At 51.4% G+C, this 23478-nt stretch overlaps 1 protein-coding gene across 1 annotated transcript in view; it reads left to right on the forward strand.

Moving 5' to 3' along the window:
• Positions 1-23478, forward strand: part of DSCAML1 (DS cell adhesion molecule like 1) — a gene marked incomplete at both ends in the record, with an annotated part of 342523 nt that overhangs the window by 6455 nt on the left and 312590 nt on the right. Inside the window, 2 exons of the mRNA XM_082845529.1 lie at positions 9245-9562; positions 13076-13222. Of these exons, the coding sequence (XP_082701655.1) occupies positions 9245-9562; positions 13076-13222 (465 nt within the window). The remainder of the gene's footprint in view (positions 1-9244; positions 9563-13075; positions 13223-23478) is intronic.

Consider the following 23478-nt stretch of genomic DNA (forward strand, 5'->3'; position numbering starts at 1 on the left):
TGCACAAAAAGGGTGAAGGCCATACAATGGTATAGCGTGTGACAGTGCTTTGTAAACTGAAGAGGGCAACATATAAACACACACATGTAAAAGCCACAGCAAATCAGTTTTAGCCTTATAAATGCTCTGCTGAAATGAGGTATAATTACTGTCATCTCATGATACAGGAACAACGAAGGTCTCACAGCTGTGTGTGGCTGTCTCCCCCTCCCTGGGCCTCACACATATGGAGAATTTTCCTAGCCTTTGCTTTTCATCAACATGGGGAACAGCTGATGAGACAAAGCCAGGCTGCCAGCGTCTTCATGGAGTAGACTTGCCAGATTCCCTGTGGCCCCAGTGCCTGGGGGCAGTGGGAGGAGCTTACCTCTGCTCCCTGCCCAGGTCCTTAGATGTAAGTTTAGTCCATAATCCTCTGGACACGCCCCTGAGGGTGTTCTCCCTGCTGGGACTCCACAGTTTTTTTGTGGGAAGGGGAGTAGGCACAGGGTCCCACCTTGGGTCACCTTGTTTGAGGTCACAGCGATTACTGGAATCCAGGCCCTGAGAACCCAGCTGACTCAGGGTCATGGACACCCTGTCTCTAGGGTGGCCTCCCAGAGCCATGGGGGAGAAGGTGAGTGGGGGACCTGCTCTGGGGGTGTGACAGCCATGGGTCACAATCTTCCAGGTTGGAAGGCACCTTCAGGGACATGGAATCCGTCCCCTAATCAGCTGTCTGATCCCCTCTGCACTGTCCCACCAGCGTTGTTCTTCCTCTGCTCCAGCACTTCCCGCCACTGGAAACTCCTTCCTTTCAAGGAGGCCATTCCTGGCCAGAGAGCTATTACAGCTCTCACCCTTACAGTCAGCCACTTTCTTGGTCCTGTACCTTCTACTCACTGGCTCTGCTCCTACCTTTTAGGCCACATAAATCCAGGTGAAACCCTCTTCTACCTGATGACACTTTGACTACTTGTAGACAGATGAACTGCCCACCTGAGCCCTCTCCTCTGCACAGCCAGCAGCCCTGGTCCCTCTAACGCTCCCTCCTACGACATCATTCCCTTTCTCCACGATGCCCTCCGTGCCTGGGTTGCTGGGATCTGAAAGTGGAGCGGCCAGAGTTGCAAGAGCGGTGGAGACGGGGGTCTGGTCCCAGCCAGGATGCTGGCCAGCTGTGCACCTGGGGCAAATGACTCTCCAGGCCTCACTCTCCCCATCTGTAAATGGAGGAGATCGAACAAAATAATCTCTTAAGTCCCTCCAGTGTGAACAGTCTAAATCTAGGAATCTCTGGGGACAACTGTGCTGTCTGAGCCGACTCCCAGGAAAGACCTTTCTGGCCATAAGGGGCGTTCCTTTGACAGGCCCTGTCTAGAAGGGGCTGGAAGATTAAAGAGTCTGTTTGACTGTCAGCTGTTGCTCATAACTTCTGGAGCTGATGGTGAGGGGCCTTGTAGGTTGAAGGATGACTGATCTTTACTGGATCTCAGAGGTTGCTGGTTGCTGGTTACAGGAACTATGTTTGTGCTAAGAATCTTAAGAAAAAAGAAAAAAAAAAACCCGTTTCTGATGGACAGAGGTAACCACTTGCGCACTGGAGCGGTGCTTCTCATTGGGGTGGTACTGTTTCCTTAGGGCTGTTTGGCAACTGGGGGGATACTTTTTGGTTATTTTAGTCACTAGAGTAAGGAGGATATAGTGGAGGGCAGGGAAGGATGATTAGGGATGAAATGTCTGATGCCTGGGGCGGTCCCAAAGAATTCAGAATTGTCATTCCCCAAATGGCTCTCTTTCATCAGAAACCCACCTTATAGGATGAACACAGCTTGGAGACACTCTGAGAGTAGCATGTAGCGCTCCCGTTGAGAGACACAGCCGGAGTAAGGGAGGCCTGGGTTTCAAATGCTGCTCTGTCAGCCCTGGCTGTGCCGCCTAGGAAATTACTCGATCTCTTGAAGGTCCTGTTTTCTTATCTGTAAAATGGGGTCTTGGGCAGTAGCTACGTTAGAGGGTGCTCATAAGGTTTAAATGCACAGTAATGGAAGGAAAGGGCTTCTCACAGGGCCTGGCACACAATTAGTGCTGAAAAGAAATCGTGGCCATGATGATGGTGAGTGTAGAGGTAAAGCAAGTGTGCCGGGTTTGGGGACAGAAGGTCTGGGACTTGGTCCAGCTGCACAACCAGTTCTGGTTGCCTGTAAATGCTCAGATGCTGTCTGGGGAGACCAGCCCTTCCCCTCCTCAGAATCTAGACTCCGATTGTCTCCAAGGTGTGAACACACCATAACGGGGTTTTCTGATGGAGGGGCCAGACCCCATCTCCCTGGTCCTCACCTGAGTTTTGGATGGACATGGTGGTTGACCTGAGACCCCACTGGCTGATCCTCTCTGGACCCGGTTTTTCCAACTATGGAATAAGAACAGAGTGAAGACAAATAATACATCTCTTTTATGAAAACCTTTGTGTGGAGATGCAGCGGAGTAATCAACCTTGCATATTAATCTGAGAAACCTCACATCTGCATTAAAACAACCACAGCTCTGTGTGTGGCCCGGGAGCCGTATAGCTGTGGCAATGCTCTGTTTATTGATCACACCATTATTCTTTCATTAACTCGATCACCAAATTAAGTTACTTAATGAGGTACTGAGGTTCTGTCAGCCAAGCCCATGAGAATGGTCTGTTGTTGGGAGAGTGGATTGAAGTCCGGTATGGCAAGCCTTTTTCCTACGGAGCATTACTCTGAGTGTAGACAGAGGACCACCTGCCTCAGAAACAGAGTTCCCTGGCCCTACGACAGACTCAGTGAATCTGGTAGCTAAGGACGCGCATGTTTAACAAGGTCTCCAGGTGGTTCTTATGCATAGTAATGTTTGAAAACTACTGTCTGAAGTTGCCATCATGATCGTCATTGGTGAGAGGTATTTGTTGTGGGATATACTTCCTGCCTGTCTGCTATCATGATAATATTTATAACAACAGCAATGAATACTTAGGTGGTTACCTCTACCACTTATATGTACCGGAAACTGTCATACATATTAACTCATCCAATCTAACAACCCTTGAAGTAGATACAGTCACCCCCATTTTATAGATGAGGAAACCAAGGTGTAGAGAGGCGAGGTAATCTTGCCTGCAGTTACCCTGCTTGTAAGGGGCAGAGCAAGGATTCAAGCCTGGGGAGCCTGGCACCAGAGTCTGGGCATTTAACCACTGTGCTAAGTGCCTAGTGCTATGCTAGGCCCAGGGGACAGAGTGGTGACCAAGACGGGGTGCTCATAGGCCTGCAGGGGAGCCCTGCCCGCCCCTCGTCCCCGCTGCTACCATCCAGCCACGCTCCCCGTGCCCGGGGCTGGATACCCCTTGCAGGCTCTTGCCCATCTCTCGGGCGGGTGCAGGTGGCAGGGACTCCAGCACTGGCAGATGCTCCTGGATGAAAGATCCAGTGAATGAGACTAAATATTGTAAAGGCAGAGAAGAAGTGACTCATTTCTCCCTGTGGAGGTGGTGAGGCGCCAACATTTCGGTCCCCTCAGGTTGTCATTCACGATGATTGGAGATGATGACATGGGGATAATTCAAAGTGCACCTGGGTGGAAGCCTCAGTTGGCCAGACACCTCCATCCCAACCCGGGCAGGTGGGGTGGGGGGCCCCTGGGTGTCGACTGCGTGGGTGTTGAGTTTCCTTCGCCAAACTAATCCCGATGGCCAGACAGCACAGGGCAGACGGACAAGTTGATGCGATGGATATTTAGGTTTCAGGGGTGACCCTGGGGCAGCCCAAATGCCTGGGGGCGATTTCTGGTTTAAAAATATTGCTGTGCTATTTCTACGCTTCTAATCTCCCAGCCATTTGGAGCCTGTTTTATGAAACACGGCATCAGGGTGGTGTTCCATGTTAACCGGCGGAGAAGATTAAAGGGGTTTAAGTCTGGGCGTCTGTCACATCACAACCAAGCCCATAACTTCCATTTTCTATTAAAAATCCATTTCCCCTTTGACCAGAAGAAGCTTTGCTGTTGATCTGATCTCTCTTTATTTATGAAGAGTTTCTCCCTCCTGTCCTTCTGTCTGTAAGTCTGCCTGGTACTGTCTGCAGAGGGAAGGAAGAGCTGGGGGATGGCTGAGATTTAGGGGAAAGTCGAAGTTTCCTGTGCAAAGATTTGCTTTCCAAATTTGGACTGGCTTCCAGGGAAGAAATGAAAGAAAATCCTCATAAGGCCCCAAACTTTGAACTCTTCAGCTTTGTGTTGGAAAAAACTCTGGCTTGGGAGCCAGGCAGACTTTGACTGTTGGCCTGGTGGCCTCCTGGCTGTACGATCTTGGAGAATCTCCCCGCATGAGCCTCTTTGACCTCACCTGTAAGATGAGACTCACAGAGCCCACCTCAGACCTCTGCGTGAGGATTATGTGAGGCAATGCCCTTGTAGCACACAGTAGGCGCTCAATCGGTTAGTCTCCTTTCTTTTGAGAACTCTGTACCATCAGCCAGGCCACTAAGCCTCCAGGGGAGTAGGTGTAGAGCCAAAATGAAATTACAGAAAGGGCCATAAACCCTTCTGCGAACTCTGCCCTGGGCGGTGGGTTAACCCTCTTCCGCCCCCATCTCCTTTGCAAGCTCCTGGATGGCGGGGACCGTTTTCCCCGGCCTTTGATGCTTTCCACCACACCTGGGGATGTGGCTTGTGCTGGGTAAAGATCTCCTGAGGGAACAAGTCTTTCCTGGCCTCGGGTCAGGAAGGACCTGGGAGAGGAGAGCATTCAAGGGTGCAGGAGTCACCCTCAGGTGCAGGACTGCAGGGTTGGGGGGACTGGACCCTGACCACGCTTTGCAGTAACTTTCGCCTCCCTGGTCCCCTCGGGGAATCACTGGGATGCGAATAACAATCCCATCCCTCCTGGTCCTGCATCCTCATCACGGGGAACCAAGTGCTTTCACGTTCTGTTTTGCCTCCTCAGCAGCCCTGGGGGACAGGTAAGGTCCCCCTTTTGTGAATGAGGACGTTGAGGCTCAGAAAGGCTAAGCGGGTTGCCTGAGGTCACACAGCAGGTCAGGAATGAGCCCCAGGAGGGAAGGTAGCACTGTCAGACTTGTCCTGGGTGTCTGACTATTGTCCCATGCTTCTGTGCTCCTCAGAGCTGGCTGAGGCTTTGTCACTGCTCTGAAGGTTCAAACAGGAGCCTGAGGAGGGAAAGCTGCCACCATTGAAGCCTCTCCAGACTCTGTGAGGTGGGGGTGAGGCCCCCAGACCCCTGCTCCTACCCCTTCCGTGGCTGGTGACCGATCGTACCCATTGCTACCGCAGCCACTCACTGGTGCCCTGTGCCAACCTTCATCTTAGCACATGGCGGAGATTTCAGGAGATTTGTGCCTCAGTTTCCCCTTTATGGATTTGCTTATTCCTCTCTCTCGGCAGGTGGGGTGAGGCTGAATTAATATTTATTTAAAGGCTTCTGCATTCCAGGCTGACAGGTGCCTTGTGATGGTAAGATATGAGCCCGAAGTAAGTGCAAGATGCTATTGTTTCACACCTGAGGGTGATGTTTCATAATGGCAGTGTTCTGTCAGAGCTACAAGCTGAAATGAATGGTGTGTCTAATCCTCCACAGCTCCCCCAGACCCAGAAGACAGCAGCTCACATACCGGGGGGGAGAAACATGAGGCTACTCACCTTTTGCTATAAATCCGCTGTTTCTTCAGCCCTGACAGGTGGCTGGACAGTCCCCGTCAATTCATCAATTACATCTACCCATTTGTAGTTGCTGAGAAGCCCGTGTCCTTGTCTCTGGCAGGATCCGAGGCCCAGAGAGCAGGAAGGCTGCTGCTACGGTGGCTGACAGTCCTTCCCGGAGCCCGGAGCCGAGAGAAGCCTGATCCCCAGGGGTTGTCTCTGCAGGGAGGGTGGGATGGATTTCCAGCCGGGAGAGGAGACCAGGAATGTGTATTGAGAGTGGGTTTGGGATGGAAGAAAGGATGGGGAGGGATACCCAGCCTGGAAAACCAAGATTTTGTGATTTGATTCCTTTTGTCTTCGGTGTGGTTCGTACAAAAGGGCAGTTTCACCCCCAGGCTCTGAAGGCAGGCAAAGTTGGGTTCTGGCCCAGCTCTAATACTTTCACTCTGGGTTACTTTGGGTAAATTAGTTAACTTTTCAGAGCCTTGATTTCCTTATCTGTACAATGGGATGATAATAATAGCATCCCCTAGAGAGTCATGAGATTAAGTGAGAGAACACCTGTAACAGGTCTAGCGCCCAGCCTGGCCTGTAGTTAATGAAATCCATGGTGGCTAGCAGTAGTTGTTTTTTTTTAAACATCTTTATTGGAGTATAATTGCTTTACAATGGTGTGTTAGTTTCTGCTTTATAACAGAGTGAATCAGCTATACACATACATATATCCCCATATCCCCTGGCTAGTAGTATTGCTGCTGGCCTTAGCATCACTGAGGGCTACTTCATATTGATCCTTAAATATTTTCTTACGCTGCCCCTTGAATCAGGCAATTCCTGAGCTCCTCTCTGTCAGGGATCTTTCTCAGCTTCCTAAGTCCATTTGTCAGGCATAATGTCTACATTATGCCTCTTTCTGTTCCTTGATGGATTTTGGCATCCAAAATCCATAAAACTGCCACGGTGAGGGTGTCTGATTAACTACGTTGTCTCAGGAAGTGCCCAGAACCCCAGACTGATGTTCCTGCGCCCACAGGCTAAGCATTGTCTGAAATGTTGAGTCCGACACGGGCCCCTCCCAGGGGGTGTGCGTGTGCGTGCGCGCACAGGCGTGTGGATATATTCATCCTGTTCTTGGCCAGCTGAAAAGGGAAGTTGGAGGCCAGGTGCTGTTTGAGGGAGGTATAAGCCCCCTCTTTATTATTGTAGTGGTTACAATCATCTAAGGGTTAAGAAATCAGACTCCGGGCTCAGATTGCCTCAGTCTGAGTCCCAGAGCCCTCACTTACTGGTCATGTGGTCTTGGGAAAGTCTCTTTGATCTCTCAGTGCGTTAGTTTCCTCATCTGTGAACTGGAATAAGAATAATACCTCCCTCACAGGGTTGTTGGGAGGATTAAAAGTCATACGAGTAGGGCTTCCCTGGTGGCGCAGTGGTTGGGAGTCCGCCTGCCGATGCAGGGGACACGGGTTCGTGCCCCGGTCCGGGAGGATCCCACATGCCGCGGAGCGGCTGGGCCCGTGAGCCATGGCCACTGAGCCTGCGCGTCCGGAGCCTGTGCTTTGCGACGGGAGAGGCCACAACAGTGAGAGGCCCGCGTACTGCAAAAAAAAAAAAAAAAAAAAGTCATACGAATAAAGTGCTTACGACAGTGCCTGGCATGTAGAAGATGCTTAACGAATAATTGTTGACTGAATGTCAATAAAGAAGTCTTTCAGAAGGTGAGCGGGCTCCTGGGAACCTGGGGAGTGTGGATCCGAAGAGAAACTTCCTAAGCCTCAGTTTGCTTACTTGCAGAATGACATGATTTCATGACCTTGGGGAATACTCTGGTCCCTGTGAGTTGGGCAGGCTTCCAAGGGTCCCCACCGGGGTCCCCTCTTCCACAAAGCAGACTTCTCCACCACCAGCACCGACACTGTCACCGGGGAGGCAGCGTGAGGACGTGGATGGGAAAGCTATGCTGCCCTCCGTGCCCCGGCACCCCCCTCTGCCCCCTGCAGCCGCTATGGGCACGCAGTGCCAGGTAGGGAGGGCAAATGCATCTGCAGCTAAGAGGATGCCCCTGACACCCCAGCAAGGAGCCCATGGATGTGTTTTCCAGCACTGCTGCTAATGGCTTCATCACAGCTTTTTATGAGATGATGTGAATTGCTCTGACCAATGAGGCTTAATGGCCTTCCTCAATGAGCTGCCCGGTACATTCTCCCTGGAGGCTCGGCTCAGAGCTAAGCCGAGAATATTAATATGGTCAGACGCAGGCCCTTCCCCTCCCCATAAAGTTGTGGAAATTGAGGTCAAGTTGGGTCCCCTGCAACCGTCTTTAAACAAGCGGCAGAGTGGTTAGTTTGCTCCTTGATCTTCCTGGGGGAGAGGGAGTGGCTTCCAGCTGGAGACCCGGGACCAGGCCCCCTCTTCCTCTGGGTTTGCTTCCACTTGTTCAGAGGTGGCCTTTCTTAAGGGGGCAGGCTCCTTGGTAGGGAGGGAAGGCCCTGATTCCACCATTCAGGGCTGCTTCCCACGAGGGCAGGCAAGACTGAGGCCCTGGGCTGGGATGAGAGTTGCAGACGGCTGTCCTTGTCAGGCGGCCTTGCTGTTGTCAGGTAGCTGCGGTCGTGAGCATGTTCGCCCGTGTGACTGAGTGTTGCAGTGGCAACGTGTCAGAGATGCATGGGGTCTTTGCAGCCTCATGTATCCTCCCTCCATTTTACAAGTGAAGGAGCAGAGGGTCAGAGAGGGGAAGGGAATTCCATGGTTGGTCAGTGTCAGGGATGGTCTTAGGCTTGCGGGGGTGGGTATCTCTAGTCCCCAGGCTTGGATTGGTCTACCCACGGTGCCGCCAGTCCGCAACCCATCCTCTGGGGCAACACATTTTCCAAATCGACCTCCAGAGGGGAAGAAGTCTCTGCAGTCTTTTCTCGTCCAGGCCAGCATCCCCGCTTCGTGTAGCCCTTCCTCGTAGAACACGATCTCTGACCTTTTACCTTTCGGCTGTGGTGTGACAGAAAGTCTGCTAAGATCCTCTTCAGGGCAGTGTGTTCAGATTTCAATCCTGTAGCTTATTGGCTGTGTCATCTCAGGCAAATCACATAACTCGCCCAGCCTCCAAAAGGGAAGGATATAAAAGGAGGCAGTGCTGTCTCCTCTCAGTGTTGTACAGATGAACCAAGGGACCGGGTGTGAGCCTCCCTGATATAATAGGTGCTCAATAAATACCCATTATCTAAGCAATTTCAGTGTCTCTCCTGAAGTGTTGATGGGCGGCTGGGGTGCGGGGACGTGGATTATGGCTTGGGACCCTTCACCTTAGCAGAGCGGCGGCTGCCTCTCTCCGTGGACTCTGCTTGGCGTGGAGGACGAGATGTTTCAACTTTTGCCATCCCTGTGCTAGGCTGGAAGCTTATGCGGGGTGGGAACTGTCTCTTCCCCACCGTTGCCAGTGCCTGGTGTACAGTCAGTGCTCAGTAGTGCTGTTGAATGACTGGTGCTTGAACGTTTTATGAATGAGCGTGGGTGTTGCAGCCTCCCGGGCCTACGAGGGTATCATTAGCAGGCGCTAACCAGCCTCTCCCCTCCCCTGCAGCCCGCCCTGAAGATGTCGGCACCAGCCTCTACTTTGTAAATGACTCCTTGCAGCAGGTGACCTTCTCCAGCTCCGTGGGGGTGGTGGTGCCCTGCCCGGCCGCGGGCTCCCCCAGTGCGGCCCTTCGATGGTACCTGGCCACGGGGGACGACATCTACGACGTGCCGCACATCCGGCACGTCCACGCCAACGGGACGCTGCAGCTCTACCCCTTCTCCCCCTCCGCCTTCAATAGCTTTATCCACGACAATGACTACTTCTGCACCGCGGAGAATGCTGCCGGCAAGATCCGGAGTCCCGACATCCGCGTCAAAGCAGGTGAAGGACCAGACACGGGCTCCCCTGCAGGGCGGGAATGGGGAGCCGGCAGCACCTGTCGTTTTGAGGATGTGTGTGTAACATGGAAGAAGGCAAGGCGGCCCATCATGGAAAATCATGCTGTTCTTTGGAATCTTAGCTCTGCCACTTCCTGTGTGTCCTTAGGTAGAGAACGCACCTTTCTGAGCCTCAGTTTCCTCGTCTGCAAAGCTGATGCCAGCACCCACCTTGTTCATCACTACGTGTGATGGTCCATGGAGATAGGGCCCATTTATATTAAGTAATGTGCTCATTTTAGTACTTGGTTCATGGAAAAATTCAGTGAGTTTCTTTAAAAAACACACAAACCCTTTATTGAAAGAGAGTATATAAAAGAACTGCACATGTTGTGAGTATATAGCTTGATGAATTTGCACAAAGTTTAGTATCCAGGTGAAGGTATCAGCATCTCAGAAGCCCCTTCATGCTTTTTACAGTCACTCCACCCTTAGGGGAAACCACAGTCCTGACTTCTAACAAGGCAGATGTTTGCCTGTACTTGTTTCTGTACTTTATCTAAATGGAGTCCTACAGCACATATGCCCTTGAATCTTTTGCTCACTGTTGTTTGTGGGGTTTAGCCCTACTGCTGTGTGAAGTTATATGTCATTCATTCGCATTGCTGTATAGTCTCGTTTGACTATACTGCACTTTATTTATCTATTCCACTGTTGATAGACATTTGAATATAAGGTATCTCATGAGAATAGGCATTTAGGTAAAATTCATGATGGAAAACTCTTAGCAGTGAAGCATTCTGGTCTTGGGAAGAGGTGATGGAAGCAAGGAAGTGAGGGCTTCTCAGCTGTTCTCTTTACAGAAACTAGAGAGTCTCATTTCTCTGGGTTAGGTCTGGAGGTGAGTGCGTGGCTTAGATGAGCTACTCTTAACTAGGTTGTCATGATATGCTGGTGAGTCCCAATCTGTTATAAAGTGCCTCGAATAGTAATGAAGCATGGAAGTTTGGGGAATGATTTTCTTAGAAGAGCTTTTTGAGTGGGAGAGGATAGATAATGTTCCAGCCAGCTCTCTGCGGTGGCTCCAAGGCTTGGGCGTGCCATCTTTCCTGGCGATTGTGTTGGGCAGAGGGGAGTGTGTTCCGGGGAAGTCTCCCCAGCCTGCGTGCCTAGCGATGGATCCTGCGATATCTCTGACTTCCTGTCCTGGCAAGGAGTCAGGCCCTCAAGGAAAGTTGTGTTGTGCTTTGGAATCTTAGCTTTGCCACTTACCTTAGGCAGAGGACACACGTTTCTGAGCCTCAGTTTCCTCATCTGCAAAGCAGATGCCAGCACCTACTTCATTCATCACTCCGTGTGACGGTTCAGCGAGATAGCGCTCTGTTGAATTAAGATCCTTCCGCCTCAGGAGAGCCTCTCACACGTAGAAGGTTCCAGGCAGCTGGGAATGGGTGTGTGTAGGGGTGATGTGGGGTGGGAGTTCTTAATTAAAGAGCTGGTCTTCATCCATTGGTTTGGTTGGGGGAGGGGGGTATGAGAGTGTGAGCTCTGAGGACCCGCTTAGATATCTCCTCTGGGGCTCCCCGTGGATCCTCTTTTCAGGAACAGCACTAACCCCCTAACACGACACCAGGTGCTGGACCGGGAGCCCCGAGGCTGGGATTTGGAGCCCAGTTCTGGCCTCCACAGCCTGGAGGATTGAACTAAGGGCAAGCCATGTTCTGTTTCCTAATACCTGCCTGTTATTGGGTTAGGATATAGTTTTCACAATAATCCTGTCTGGTGTGTCTTACAAGGGAGGGAACTAAGTCAAATAAAGTTTAAGTCGCTTGCCCGAAGGGCACCTGTAGCCAGTTAATGACAGAGGCATGGCTGTAATGACCAGCTGCATTGCTGTAGTGCTTTCCACGTGCCAGGCCTACTCCATTCTGCTGTTATTGTTTCCTTTTACGCATGAGGAAACCGAGGCTCCGGAAGGTTCACGAGCTCTTATCCAGGGTTACACTGCTGCTCAGAGGAGGACACAGGGCCTGCTTGTTTGATGCTCCTGACCATGGGTCTCTGCAGGCTCTCGAGGACTGTCTCCACGGTGTGCACCCAAACCCCAGCCCTTCCCACCCTCCCCTCTGCTTCCCTCCCCTTAGCCTCCTCTCTGCTCTCCCCGCATCTGCAGGCAGTGCGATGTCCAGCCCACGAAAGGGTGGACCATGGCCCCACAGAGTTGGGAGTGCCTCCTTCCATGCCTCCGTCCTCCACCTCAACTGTGTCTTCCCATCACAGCCACAACACAGGGAGGGAGAGAATAAAGACCTGGGGAGGGACGGGCAGGGCTGGCCTGATGGGAAACACAGCCAATTAAGAAACTTTTGATGAAGCCAGAGGGACTGCAGGTGCACAGCCTGAGGGGCTGCAGGGCCCTGAGCATTGCCCTGGCAACCATGGCAGGGAGAGCAGGAGGGCACACAGCCCAGGTGCCTGCAGAGGGACAAGGTCGGGAAGCAGCGGGGCTCTGGCTGCACCAGCTCTGCTTGGCAGAGAAGAGGTGGAAAGACAGAGAGGGCCCTGGGGAAAGGCCAAGTGGAGGAGGACCAGAGAGAGGCAGAAGCAGGCCCCTCGGCCCTACCCCTAAGGTTGGTCCAGCCCACCCATGGGACCTGATACGTAGAGCACCTGCAGGTAACAGCGCCCCAGAAACCAGCCCTGGGACCGACTGAGGCAGGAGGCCTCCACTGCACACTGTGGGGGAAGGGATCTGCTGAAGCTGGGGGCAAGACTGGGGGTCAGGCTGTAGGTGGTGTCAGGAGGTGGGAGAAACCAGCAAGGATGCTTTGTTTTGTAGAATCTTGGAAATCACCCATGTCTCTGGGGTTCCGTGTTATCAGAGATCATCACTGTGTCAAGTATTCTCTCCCATTGTTCTTATAAACCACCGAGCCCGGCAGAAAGTTCTGTATGTCAACTACCTTTTCCCAGGCTGCCTTTCACTTTGAAGTGGCACAGAAATCTGTTTTTAGATCACGTGTCACAGTTTTTCTTTTGGCAAATGATGGTCATTGTGCCCCGAACTCGTACCACCCTGGGCCCAGGAATCATGTAGGAAATCAAGCGAGGTTTAATTAGAGGGATTCCGGCACTTTTGCTTAGAAACCACACATGCCCTTGTTGAATACAATCCCATTGCAGGGCATAGGTGCCGCCCTCCAGGCCCTTACAATCTAATGCAGTTTGTTAAAACTCACCAAAATTGGAAAGGCTAGAAGTTGGATTTACGGTCCTGTAGAGGGAGGCTGGGTATTTCTGCGGGAGAGTGGGTGTCTGGTGGAGTGGGAAGGAGGTTGCTGGAGAAGGCAGGAATAAGACCCTGGCAGGAACTTCCCGGCGGGGCAAGTGGGAGGTGGGAGAAGAGGTGAAGGAAGTGTGGCCTGGGGTGCTGAGAGGTGGCTATCTCAGGCCCCCACACCGTGTCCTAGTCAAGCCTGTGACACCCTCTTCTTTCCGCCCCGCAACCTGTCTGCAGTTTTCAGGGAACCCTACACCGTTCGGGTGGAGGATCAAAGGTCGATGCGTGGAAGCGTGGCCGTCTTCAAGTGCCTCATCCCCTCTTCAGTGCAGGAATACGTTAGCGTTGTGTCCTGGGAGAAAGACACAGTCGCCATCATCCCAGGTAAGAGAGGACCGCGGGGCCTCATAGGCCCGGATGCTGGGGGTGGGGGGGGCGGAGAATCAGAGGTACTGAGTTGGTGGCTGAGCTCACCCAGCTCCTGAGGTTGGTCCTGGCAAGTGGTTTTTCATTGTTCTGGTGATGCTTTGGCAAAAAGCGTCTTTGGTCTCGGCTTGGTGCGTCTCCGTGTGGGTGGTGAAAGCCCACGTGGCAGCGGCCTCTGCGGCGTGTGTGAAGGTCCCGTCAGACACAGGGTGGTCGTGCTGCCCCGAAGGAGTGGGGTCACTGTCTTTCCTGGCCACCAGCTATTTGATTGCCCTTGGCCTTAGAGATGGGAGGCAAGGCTGGAAGGACCTTATCTGTGAAAGACTGTGGGGAGAGGAGCGATAAGAGGCCGGTGTGTGGTCCGTGTTCCTGGGATTCTCGGAGGACCAGACTTGAGTGAGCGTGCGCGTGGGACTTTTATTTCATGAGCTGCCTAGACGCTCCGTCAGAATTCTAGCCGGCCTCACGCTGGAGGTGCCAGGTGTTGCAAAAAGAGGTTGATACCATGCTGTAGGGTCACCTTGTTAGAGCTGCCGTGATTGCAGGCACTCCATTGCTGGTTCCTATGCAGGGCTGTCCCTTCAACAGGAAACAGGTCTGGGAATCTCAAGAGAGGACCTCAGATCCTCAAAATACCTCCAGGCCTCCAGTTACAAAACCGTGGGGTTTTCCCGTCACTCCAGCATTTCTCCCTGCGTCCCTGCCCATTGCAGCAGCCCTGACGCTTTTTCTTCCTCCATCAAGGACCTTGGTTTTCCTTTCTGTAAAATGGAAGCACTTGACCAGATGCTCCCTGAGTGCCCCCCAGCATTGATGGCCCATTGCTGGGCATATGAAATAGTTCTAGTTGCTCAAGGTCTTCAGGTTAGTTGGAGAAGACAGACTTCCATGCATGAAACCTATAAAGCTGGGATTCTTAATCCTGCTACACAATTGAACCCCTGGGGAGCTCTTTGAAAAACATCAGTGCTTGGGCCCAACCCCAAATCAGCATCTTTAACAGTAGAACCTGGGCACTAGCTGTTTTAAATCTCCTTGAGTGGTTCCAGGGTAGAGCTATAGGAGACGAACCGACGCTTCAGCACCTTGACAGCCAACGTGGCAGGATACTCTTTTTGAGACATTAATTTGTGTTTTGCTCTTGGAACTTTTTCTTTCTCTCAGTCCCAAGCCGATGGCCAGGCCATTATATCTCCTGATCTCAGAGCTTGTAGTTGGACAGGAATCAGAAGCTACTTGAAGACACCTGCTCTTCCTGCCTTTTGTGAGCAAACAGGAAAGGTTAGGATGGGTGTTCTGCCCCGGGGAGGAGAGCCTCTGAGGGCGGTGAACAGACAGGAGACCATCGGATGCCAGAGGCAGGGTATTGCTGTAGGCAGCTCAGGGGGTATGGTGGGAGGAAGCGGTCGGACCTCAGAGGGGTGGCTGTGTGTGGCTCTCTGGGGTCTGGGACTGAGGCCTGGGTTCTTGTGTCCAAATGAGGCATGAGGTGCACAGCCCAACACCCAGAGTGATCATGCAGGCAGGGACAACGGGCTGGTGAGGACCAGAGAGACCCTGGACCTTGGCACGTCCCTGGGGAATGCGCCAACAATGATGGGGACTGAATGTCCTGTCTCTCCAACAGAGTCACGTGGAAGGTGATGTAAAGAACATAAAGACATGTGATATTTCTTATACACCTGAGTTTATGGACCAAGAGTTATACTCATTAAAATAATAATAATAAAGTTTTGAGTGTTTCCTCTATGCCAGGCACTGGGCTAAGAAACTTTCATATGTGACCTCATTTTATCCTCACAAAAAAGTCCATAAGTGTATTTTTTTCCCCCTTCCACTTTACTGAAGAGGAAACTGAGGCTCAAAAAAGTAACGGGACTCCTGGGTCACACATGTTATCACACAGAGGGCAGGACTGGACCCAGGTCTGTTCTTTCTGCCTATGTCCTGAACTCCTGCACAGGACCACCTCCCGGGACCTGCACAAATGTATCCTATGAAGTGTCACTCTGAGTACAAGGGAGGCTGTGTGCTCCAGGCAAGGAGAGCCTTGGCCTCAGGAAAGCGAAAAAGTCAGTGCTGGTTTGTAGGGAAGAACTAAGTCAAGTGTAGTGATTACGAGCCCAGAATCTAGGATCAGACTGCCTGGGCTTGGAGCTCACTCCTCTGGGCAAGTCTTTTACCTCCTTGGTGCCTCAGTTTCCCCAGTGATAATAAAATAGGGGTAATGATTGACCTACTTCATTGGGTTCAAGTAAAAATGAAACGAGGGCTTCCCTGGTGGCGCAGTGGTAGAGAGTCCGCCTGCCGATGCAGGGGACACGGGTTCGTGCCCCGGTCCGGGAAGATCCCACATGCCGTGGAGCGGCTGGGCCCGTGAGCCATGGCCGCTGAGCCTGCGCGTCGGGAGCCTGTGCTCCGCAACGGGAGAGGCCCCAACACTGAGAGGCCCGCGTACCGCAAAAAAAAAAAAAAAAAAAAAAAAAAAAAAAAAATGAAACGAGTTCATGTATGTCAAATGTTTCCAACACTGCCTGCCACGCACTGAGGATGGGCTGGAGGTGTGATGATGATTCTTGGGGGGATGAGAGCGTTCTCCTCTCTGTATTGCCGATTCCTGTTTAGGTGTATGTATTTCTGTGTAACAGAGTCTGTGTCCGCCACTAGACTGAGTTTCCCGAGGGTGGCACCTGGGTTGTTTTAGGGCGCACATCCCTAGGCTCCTGACGCACCGCCTTGCACCCCCAGGACAAATGCTCACCAAGTGTTCAGTGGGTGCGTGATAGATGATCAGGAGAGTTCTGAAAGAATACGGGAGGCATTGGGATAAGGCTGGGCGCAGTGGGCGTGGGGTAGTTAGAAGCTCAGCTCAGACAGGAGAGACGAAGATTAACCTGGCTCCTGTGTGGAGGCAGTGAGCTTCCCCCAGACTCACTGTAGCTGGTGCTTGTAGTTGGTGCTTCTGGGCTGTCTTTGATGTCAACCCCGGGCTGGTGGCTCCAAAGGACATAATTATCAGGGAAGTGGGCTGGACGCTAGTCTGCAGGGCTCTGTTACACGTTGCCTGTAGAACCTCCTCCTTTCCTTTAGCCTTGGAGAATTTTCCTCCCCTGCCCAGCCCTCCAGCCCCATCCAAAATCATTCTAGATCCCTCTACAGCTACGTTTTAGATCCAGGGATGGACTTTCTAGAGCACGTGAGTCCAACGAACACCCTCCCTGAGGAATTCATGAGAACCAGAGGGAGTGGAGTTTCGCATCCTCCGTGCTCTAAAGATGAAGGGTCAGAACTTGGGTCCACCTGCTCCAGGCTTAATGTTGGAAGATGCAAATCGTTTATTGATTTTTTTTCCATAAAAATAGGATTCTCTGCTCTCCATACCGCACTGCCCCGTGTGTGTGTGCGCGTGTGTGTGTGCACGTGTGTGTGTGTGTGCGCGTGTGTGTTTTGGTTGGGATGCTGGATGGCAGCTTCTCACGGTGGGGGGAGATTTAATGCTGAGGCCACCTTGAGGTTCAGGAAGCACTTAGGAGCCTGAGTGACTTCCCTCTGACTCCTCGGGCAGCTTCTGGAGCGAGGAAGACGGTGTTGACTTTGATCTCTGCGCCGGCTGGGCTCAGATCCTCCACCAACCACGGGGCCAGCGGGAGCAGGTGCGAGAGAGCGGGAGGACGAACGGAGGCTGACGCGGGCCAATCAGGGCCCAGGAGACACCTCTTTGGGGAGGGTGGGTGCCCTGGGAGGAGGGGCCCAATGGGGTGGCTGCAGGCCCCTGTGAATGGTCTGCCTCTCCGAGGGGGTGTGGAAGGACTTAGAGGCTCGGGGCCTAAGCGAGCTCCGTGAGTTGGGTATTGGCTTACGGGTTGGCCTTCCCAGCTGTCCACACTGGGAGGGCAGGCAAGCCTCCTGGAGCCTCCGCTGAAACTCTGAGCCGCTTTTGGGCTGTGCTTTTCGCACAGGCTGGACAGACAGCCCAAAGTGCTACCTTTCTCAGAGCCACCTACTGCCTGCCCCCCAAGCTGATCAACTTCCTCCCGTCAGGCTATTCAGAGATGTGTGTGTGAAAGCACAGAGCCTCTCACCTATGAGCTGACAGACTCCTACCCCTTACTTCTCTCCCAGGAGACCTGGTCTGGAGGTAAACTGGCTCTCCAGAGCGGGTGGGATGGGGGGTAATAGAGCAAAGGGCTGTGCATAGACATAAATTAAAATTAAGGCCTCCAGTGAAGCCGGGATGTGGTTTAATTTCCCATCTGCATGATCACCATTACAATGCATGTTATTGGACATAAAGGTAATTCCGGCCCTGTTCCTAATAGCTTTTAACTTCCGCCAGACCTGATTATATTGGTGCAGGCTCCTTGTGGGAATTTCCCAGCATGCTCTTCCCCAGCATCCTGACTGGCTGTCTGGGCCCCAGTGGGGAGTTTTGGACACTGCTCAGATGCGGGCCAGACGTATCTGCCGGTGCTGTGGAAGGCAAGCCTGGAGCAGCTCCCTCGTCTAAGTGGCTGGGGCTCTGGACTGCTGGGTTGTCATCCTGCCTTGGCCAGGTTGGGAGTGCACTGGGGACTTTCTGTGTTGGGGAGGGGAGAAGCAGGAGCAAGGAGAAACTGGCCAGAGGGGTCTTTTCAGAAAAGTGGGCAGTGCTCCCGGACCATAGGTGGGAAGGCAGTGAGCCCGCCACCCATCACCCACGTCGCGCTAATTGTCCCCAGGGTTCCAAATTGTTCATGGGTCTTCGTACCTCTTTGCATTTGGTCTTGCATCTCCTCTGCGTGGTCTGCACTGATCCCCTCTTTTCCTTATTGATACTGTACTCATCTTTTGTCCTTTAAACTTGGTTCACGTGTGTCCCCTTCCACGAAGTTTTACATAAGCCTGCAGCAGATCTATCAGTCCTCTGGTTCCATTCCTGGAGCACTTCCTTCACTGTGTCTCACGTTAGAGGCTGTTGTTTCTGTCTGTCTGCTGCAGGAGGGTGTACAACTCCATCTTTTGCATCTCTTTATCCCCAGGGCCCTCATAGCCCCTGTTATAATAATAATAACAAGATTAATAATAATATTTATCATGTACTAAGACCTCTTTTGTGTTAGGCATTGTACATATATTATCTCTAATCCTCACAATAACCCTTTAAGATAGCTTTTTGTTTTTCCAGTTTTTATAAATGCAGACAGGGAGGCCCAGAGAAGTTAAGCAAATTAGCCAAGACCACACAGCTCATCAGTGGCTTGGGTTTGAGCTGGGGTCCTCCGGCTGGCACTATTCCCCGCTGCCTCTCCAGAGCCGGCTCCTTATTAGCAACGGACTGTTCCAACATCGGAGGAGGGCGTGTCCCTGTCTCCTGCACTTGCTTGGGGACAGAAACATGTCACCAGCCCTTGCCCTGGCCTCTGGCTCTGTGTGCCGTGACCAGAGGCTTTGGCTTTTCTGAAGGTCAGCAGCTCTCCAGCTGAAAGATCAGTGGGCAGTCATTCTAACAAGGAGGTTTTCTTGGGCACTGGCTCCGTCTTGGGCCCAGTGGGAGACACAAAGGTGGTCTGATCTGGGAATTTAGCATTCCGTTCATGTCGTCAGGTCTGACGGGCAAGGATGATAATTCCAGCACAGTAAGCAATCAGATATTATCTTGGTTTGCTTTGGAACGAGGGTCAACGTATTAATTGCATTTTGCTCCAGCTGATATTAAAGCTACTTTGATCCCATGAGTCTCCACCAACTTGGACAGGGGATGACACAGATGAGAGAGAGCCCAGGTGGTGCTCGGAAACCAGTTGGACACATGTAGGCTACAGATGAATGGAGTCACTGATCGTCAGAGCTAGAAGGGCCTTGGAGGTCACGTGGTCCAGCCTCTTCATTTACTGATAAAGAAACTCAGGCCCAGACCAATGCCCTCTTATGCCCCTTCCCCCTTCTCTCCTGCTCATTCTCAGGGCACAGTATCTGAACTACTCATAGGGTGCTCTTTTTTTTTTTTTTTTTTTTTTTTTTTTTTTTTTTTTTACTACTGGACGTCTTTCCTTCTTTGTTTAAAACCTTCCCATCTTTTAAAGTCCGGTTCATATACCCCCTTTCTTCCCCCCATGATGTCTTTCCCAATTTCTGCTAAGAACGGATTTAAAAATCACCCAGATTAACCTCCTTCCAGGGGATCCTTTTCTGAGCTCCCTCCAAAATTTATCAGTTCCTTGCTGAAGACACTAATCATATTTTGTCCTGTAATATTGTAAAATCTGTGTTATTCCCACTATGAGAATGTCTAATCATCAAGAGCAGGAACTGTATTTCATTCAGACCCCTTTCCCCTCCAGTGCTCAGAAAAGATGATTCATGATGGTGATGAAATGACAGTCTCTTTTCCCCCTGCTGGACTGCCCTGTGGCAGGCAGGAAGGAAGACTGCCTAAGGTCACGTGGAAAATTGGTGGCATTGCGAGATCTAGACTTGGTGGTCCTTGGTCTCCATTACACCGAGCTGCTTCAGAGCTACCTGGACAGAGACCACTTCTGTGGGGTCCTCCTGTGACACTTTGTAGTTTAGATGCAAAATTGGGGATCTCAGCTCTTGACTACTTAGGGGCATGGAGAAAATGGGCTGGGATGGTCAGTATGCTAATATGAAATAAATGATGTGCTCAAGGCAATTTAACAAATAGGTGCTAGGCAGAGTCTCATGCCTTGCAGAGGAATTCAACTTGACTATGACATGTTTCTTCCCTTCAGCAGCTCCTATCTAGGGGTTATGGTATCTTCCCAAGAAGAGATACCCAGGAGGCTGGGATTCTTTCTGATGATGGCAGCCCAGCAAGGCTCAGGAAGGGGAGGGGGGCCTTGGAGCAGAAATAGCACGTTGGGTGAGGTAACAGCACGGGGAAAGGCAAGCAGGGAAGGGGAGGATGGAGTGACCTGGCTGGAGGGTAAGTAGAAGTGGTGAGAGAGAAGTCTGGAAAGGATGCCAGGATATTTAATTCATAAAGGTTCTATCTAGTTCTAGAAAAAAAAGAAGAGGCAACCTCGTTGGCTCCTCACAGGAACTCCCATTCCCTTCTGCATTTTACAGATGAGAAAACCGACGACACAGTGAGGTTCAAGGGCTTGCGCATTTAGAAGAAAAGTCAAAAAAAAGAGCAGATAAATACACAATAAGACATACATGTATGCAGGGCCCTGTGACAGGCACCTGGATGTCATCCCATTGAATTCTTCTCAACCCTGTGAGGGGGGCCTGCTACCCCCATCCTTAGGTGTAAAGAAGTGAGATTCATGGGGCTTCCCTGGTGGCGCAGTGGTTGAGAGTCCGCCTGCCGATGCAGGGGACACGGGTTCCTGCCCCGGTCCGGGAAGATCCCACATGCCGCATAGTGGCTGGGCCCGTGAGCCATGGCCGCTGAGCCTGCGTGTCCGGAGCCTGTGCTCCGCAATGGGAGAGGGCACAACAGTGAGAGGCCCGCGTACCGCAAAAAAAAAAAAAGTGAGATTCAGGGAGGCCAAGCAATTTGCTCCAGGGCACACAGCTTCTCAGTGGCAGAGCCTGTGCTTGGACACAGAGCTTCTGTCCCTAAAACCCAAGCTCTTTCTTTGTAAAGTACTTTAGTGACTCCGGCATGAGGGCTGTCCCAGGTACTCATGACAATTACTATTTCTCTCATCAAGGCAGTTGTAGAGAGGAAAAGGCAGCTGGCCCTTAACGTTGCTGGCCCTTAACGTTTGCTTATTGTTTGATTTGATGGGGAAGGGAGCCTCGTCTTGAGGGCAGAGAGAAAAATCCCACCTTCTGATGCCTTAACACGTGCTTTGCAGGTTAGAGATTACAAGGAAGTGTTCAGAAGCAGCAGAGGAATTCTCTCCTAAGTCAGATGGCCTAAATTGAAATGATAATCATAGTGATAATAATAGTAAGAAAATAAGTGATCAGTTATTGAGCTCTTATGTGGTAAGTGCTTTTCACAAGTCATTTCATTTCATCTTCATAAGTGCGCTACGTACTAGGTAGTATTATTATCTCCATTTTGCAGAAGAGGAGCCTGAGGCAGAGAAGCTGGTCACCTGCCCAAGGCCATGTGGTGTGGCAGGATCTGAGCCCAGGGCGGTTTGATTTCAGCTCTTAGAGGTGACCTGGGCCACCTCGCAGCTGTGCCCTGATGCCTGTGTCATCTTTCACTTATATAGTGCTTTCTGGTTTATAAAGCAGGTTCACAGGCAGCATCACTGAACCCTTCCAACGCCATCTGAGGGTGACACATTCTTAACTTCACTTAATAGGCAGGGAAACCAAGGCTTGGGGGAGCTGAAGGGCCCTCCCAAGTTTACACAGCCAGGGAGGTGGGTACCAGGTCTCCGGTTTGATGCTTGCATCCAGGAGCTCTTGAGGCCCCACCTGGAGCACGTGCCCACAGCTCCTCAGCACCCCTGCCAGTATCCTGGTGGGTGGGCTGCTCTGCATCCGCTTGCCAGTTGGTTGGTTCCAGAACTCTCAGCCGCGGCTCCTCAGTCAAGCAGAAATGTCTGTGTTCACAGGTGCCTCTGGAGGCGTATGTATGTGTCATGTTTTGCTTTTCCATTTAGTTCATGGCAGGTGATGCATTTCCCAAGCACCCACTGGGTGAATTTCAGGAGATTTAAGACAATTGCAGGCGAACACTCTGCCCTGGGATCACACCGTGGCAGTGGACACGGAACAAGCGGCATTGTTTCGTAAAGTTGGCACCTCTGTAAGTTACTCTGATATCAGAGCAGAATTCTTTATAGAAGGTTATCCTACACATAAATCATCATTAGACTACCTCATTTTTGTTTAATGCCTACCTAACTGTGCTGTAGTCTAAAAATGTGTGTTTAGTGAAGTCAAGGGTTGCAGGGAAATTATAGGGTTTTCAAAAACCCATTTGCTTTGCTGGTGCTCACATCAGAATCAATCTTGCCTTTAGTTCTCAGTCTCATTACAAACATGCAGTATTGCTCGCCGGATTCTGGCATTTAATGTAGGGTAGCGTTTATTCAGAAGAAGCCAACGGTGCTTACAGAGTGGGAGAGCTATGTATAGACGCCACTTCCTGCCAAGCCTATGATTTTGAACCCTGTTGCGTATCAGTGAGACTTCGCCGCAAAAGCTGGAACCATGTGGGACCCGGCAGAGCAGAGGCCAGAGCTGGATGGCGGTCGTGTTGTGAGGGGAGCTGGTATTCATCACGCCACAAGCCTCACTGTGCCAGCACATAGTAGGTGCTCAGACAGTGATTGTTGAGTACCTGGAGGAATGTTTAACCAGGAAGGGGACTGACCCTTGGATTAGGTTGTAAATGAGATGGATTTAAATGAAGGGAAGGATGTGGTTCTGGGGCTGCTAGAATAAAGTCTTCATTTGCTCCTGCGATGCCCCACATCAGCAGGACCTACCTGCAGCCCCTTTTTGGTGGAGGGAAGCTGTGTAGCAAAGCAGAAAGGGTGTGGGCTCTGGCCTCAGAGATACTTGGGCTCAAATCCCGTCTTCCTCCTTCCTTGCCATGTGACCTTAGTTAAGTCCTTTAACCTCTCTGAGCTTCAGTTTCCTCACATGAGAGGAATAGAAATGATGTACTTTTTCTCTACAGGGAAAATGTTTTTTATGCATAGTTTATATTTTTCTATATAGATCTGCTTCCTACATATAGATCCTTTCTCTATCTGTAGGTTTTCAATTTTTCCTAGTTCTGAGCAGACACATGATTAACTGCCCAGGATTAGTCATCTTCTTCTTGAGACCTGGAAGGTCTCTCTGTGAGGAGTGAGATTCCAGGGGTGGGCATCCAGGAGTGGGCATCCAAGTGTGGGCATCCAGGGGTGAGTATATAGGAGTGAGCGTCCAGGGTGAGCATCTAGGGGTGAACATCATGGAGTGAGTGTATAGGAGTGAGCATGCAGGTGTGAGTATATAGGGGGCGAGCATCCAGGATAAATATACAGGGGGATGGGCTTGGCTCTCATTACCCTGGAGGTCACTTGGCCTTCAGGGTGAAGGGCACAGGTTAGGAAAGCTAGGAGACAGCTGTCATACTGGGTCAGAGGCAGGGTAACTCCTTCGTGTTACCCTGCATGGCTGAAGCCCATTCCCTAACATTATAATCTTGGTTTTTGTAGTCTACCTGTCATCTTGCTGTGTGCAGAATTCTCAGGAGTTTAGGCATGTGTCTTTCGGGGCTGCCGAGCCTGCCTTTTGCAGTGGAATGC

Source organism: Leucopleurus acutus (assembly GCF_964270905.1).
Source record: "Leucopleurus acutus genome assembly, chromosome: 8".
In the NCBI taxonomy this organism is placed as follows: domain Eukaryota; kingdom Metazoa; phylum Chordata; class Mammalia; order Artiodactyla; family Delphinidae; genus Leucopleurus; species Leucopleurus acutus.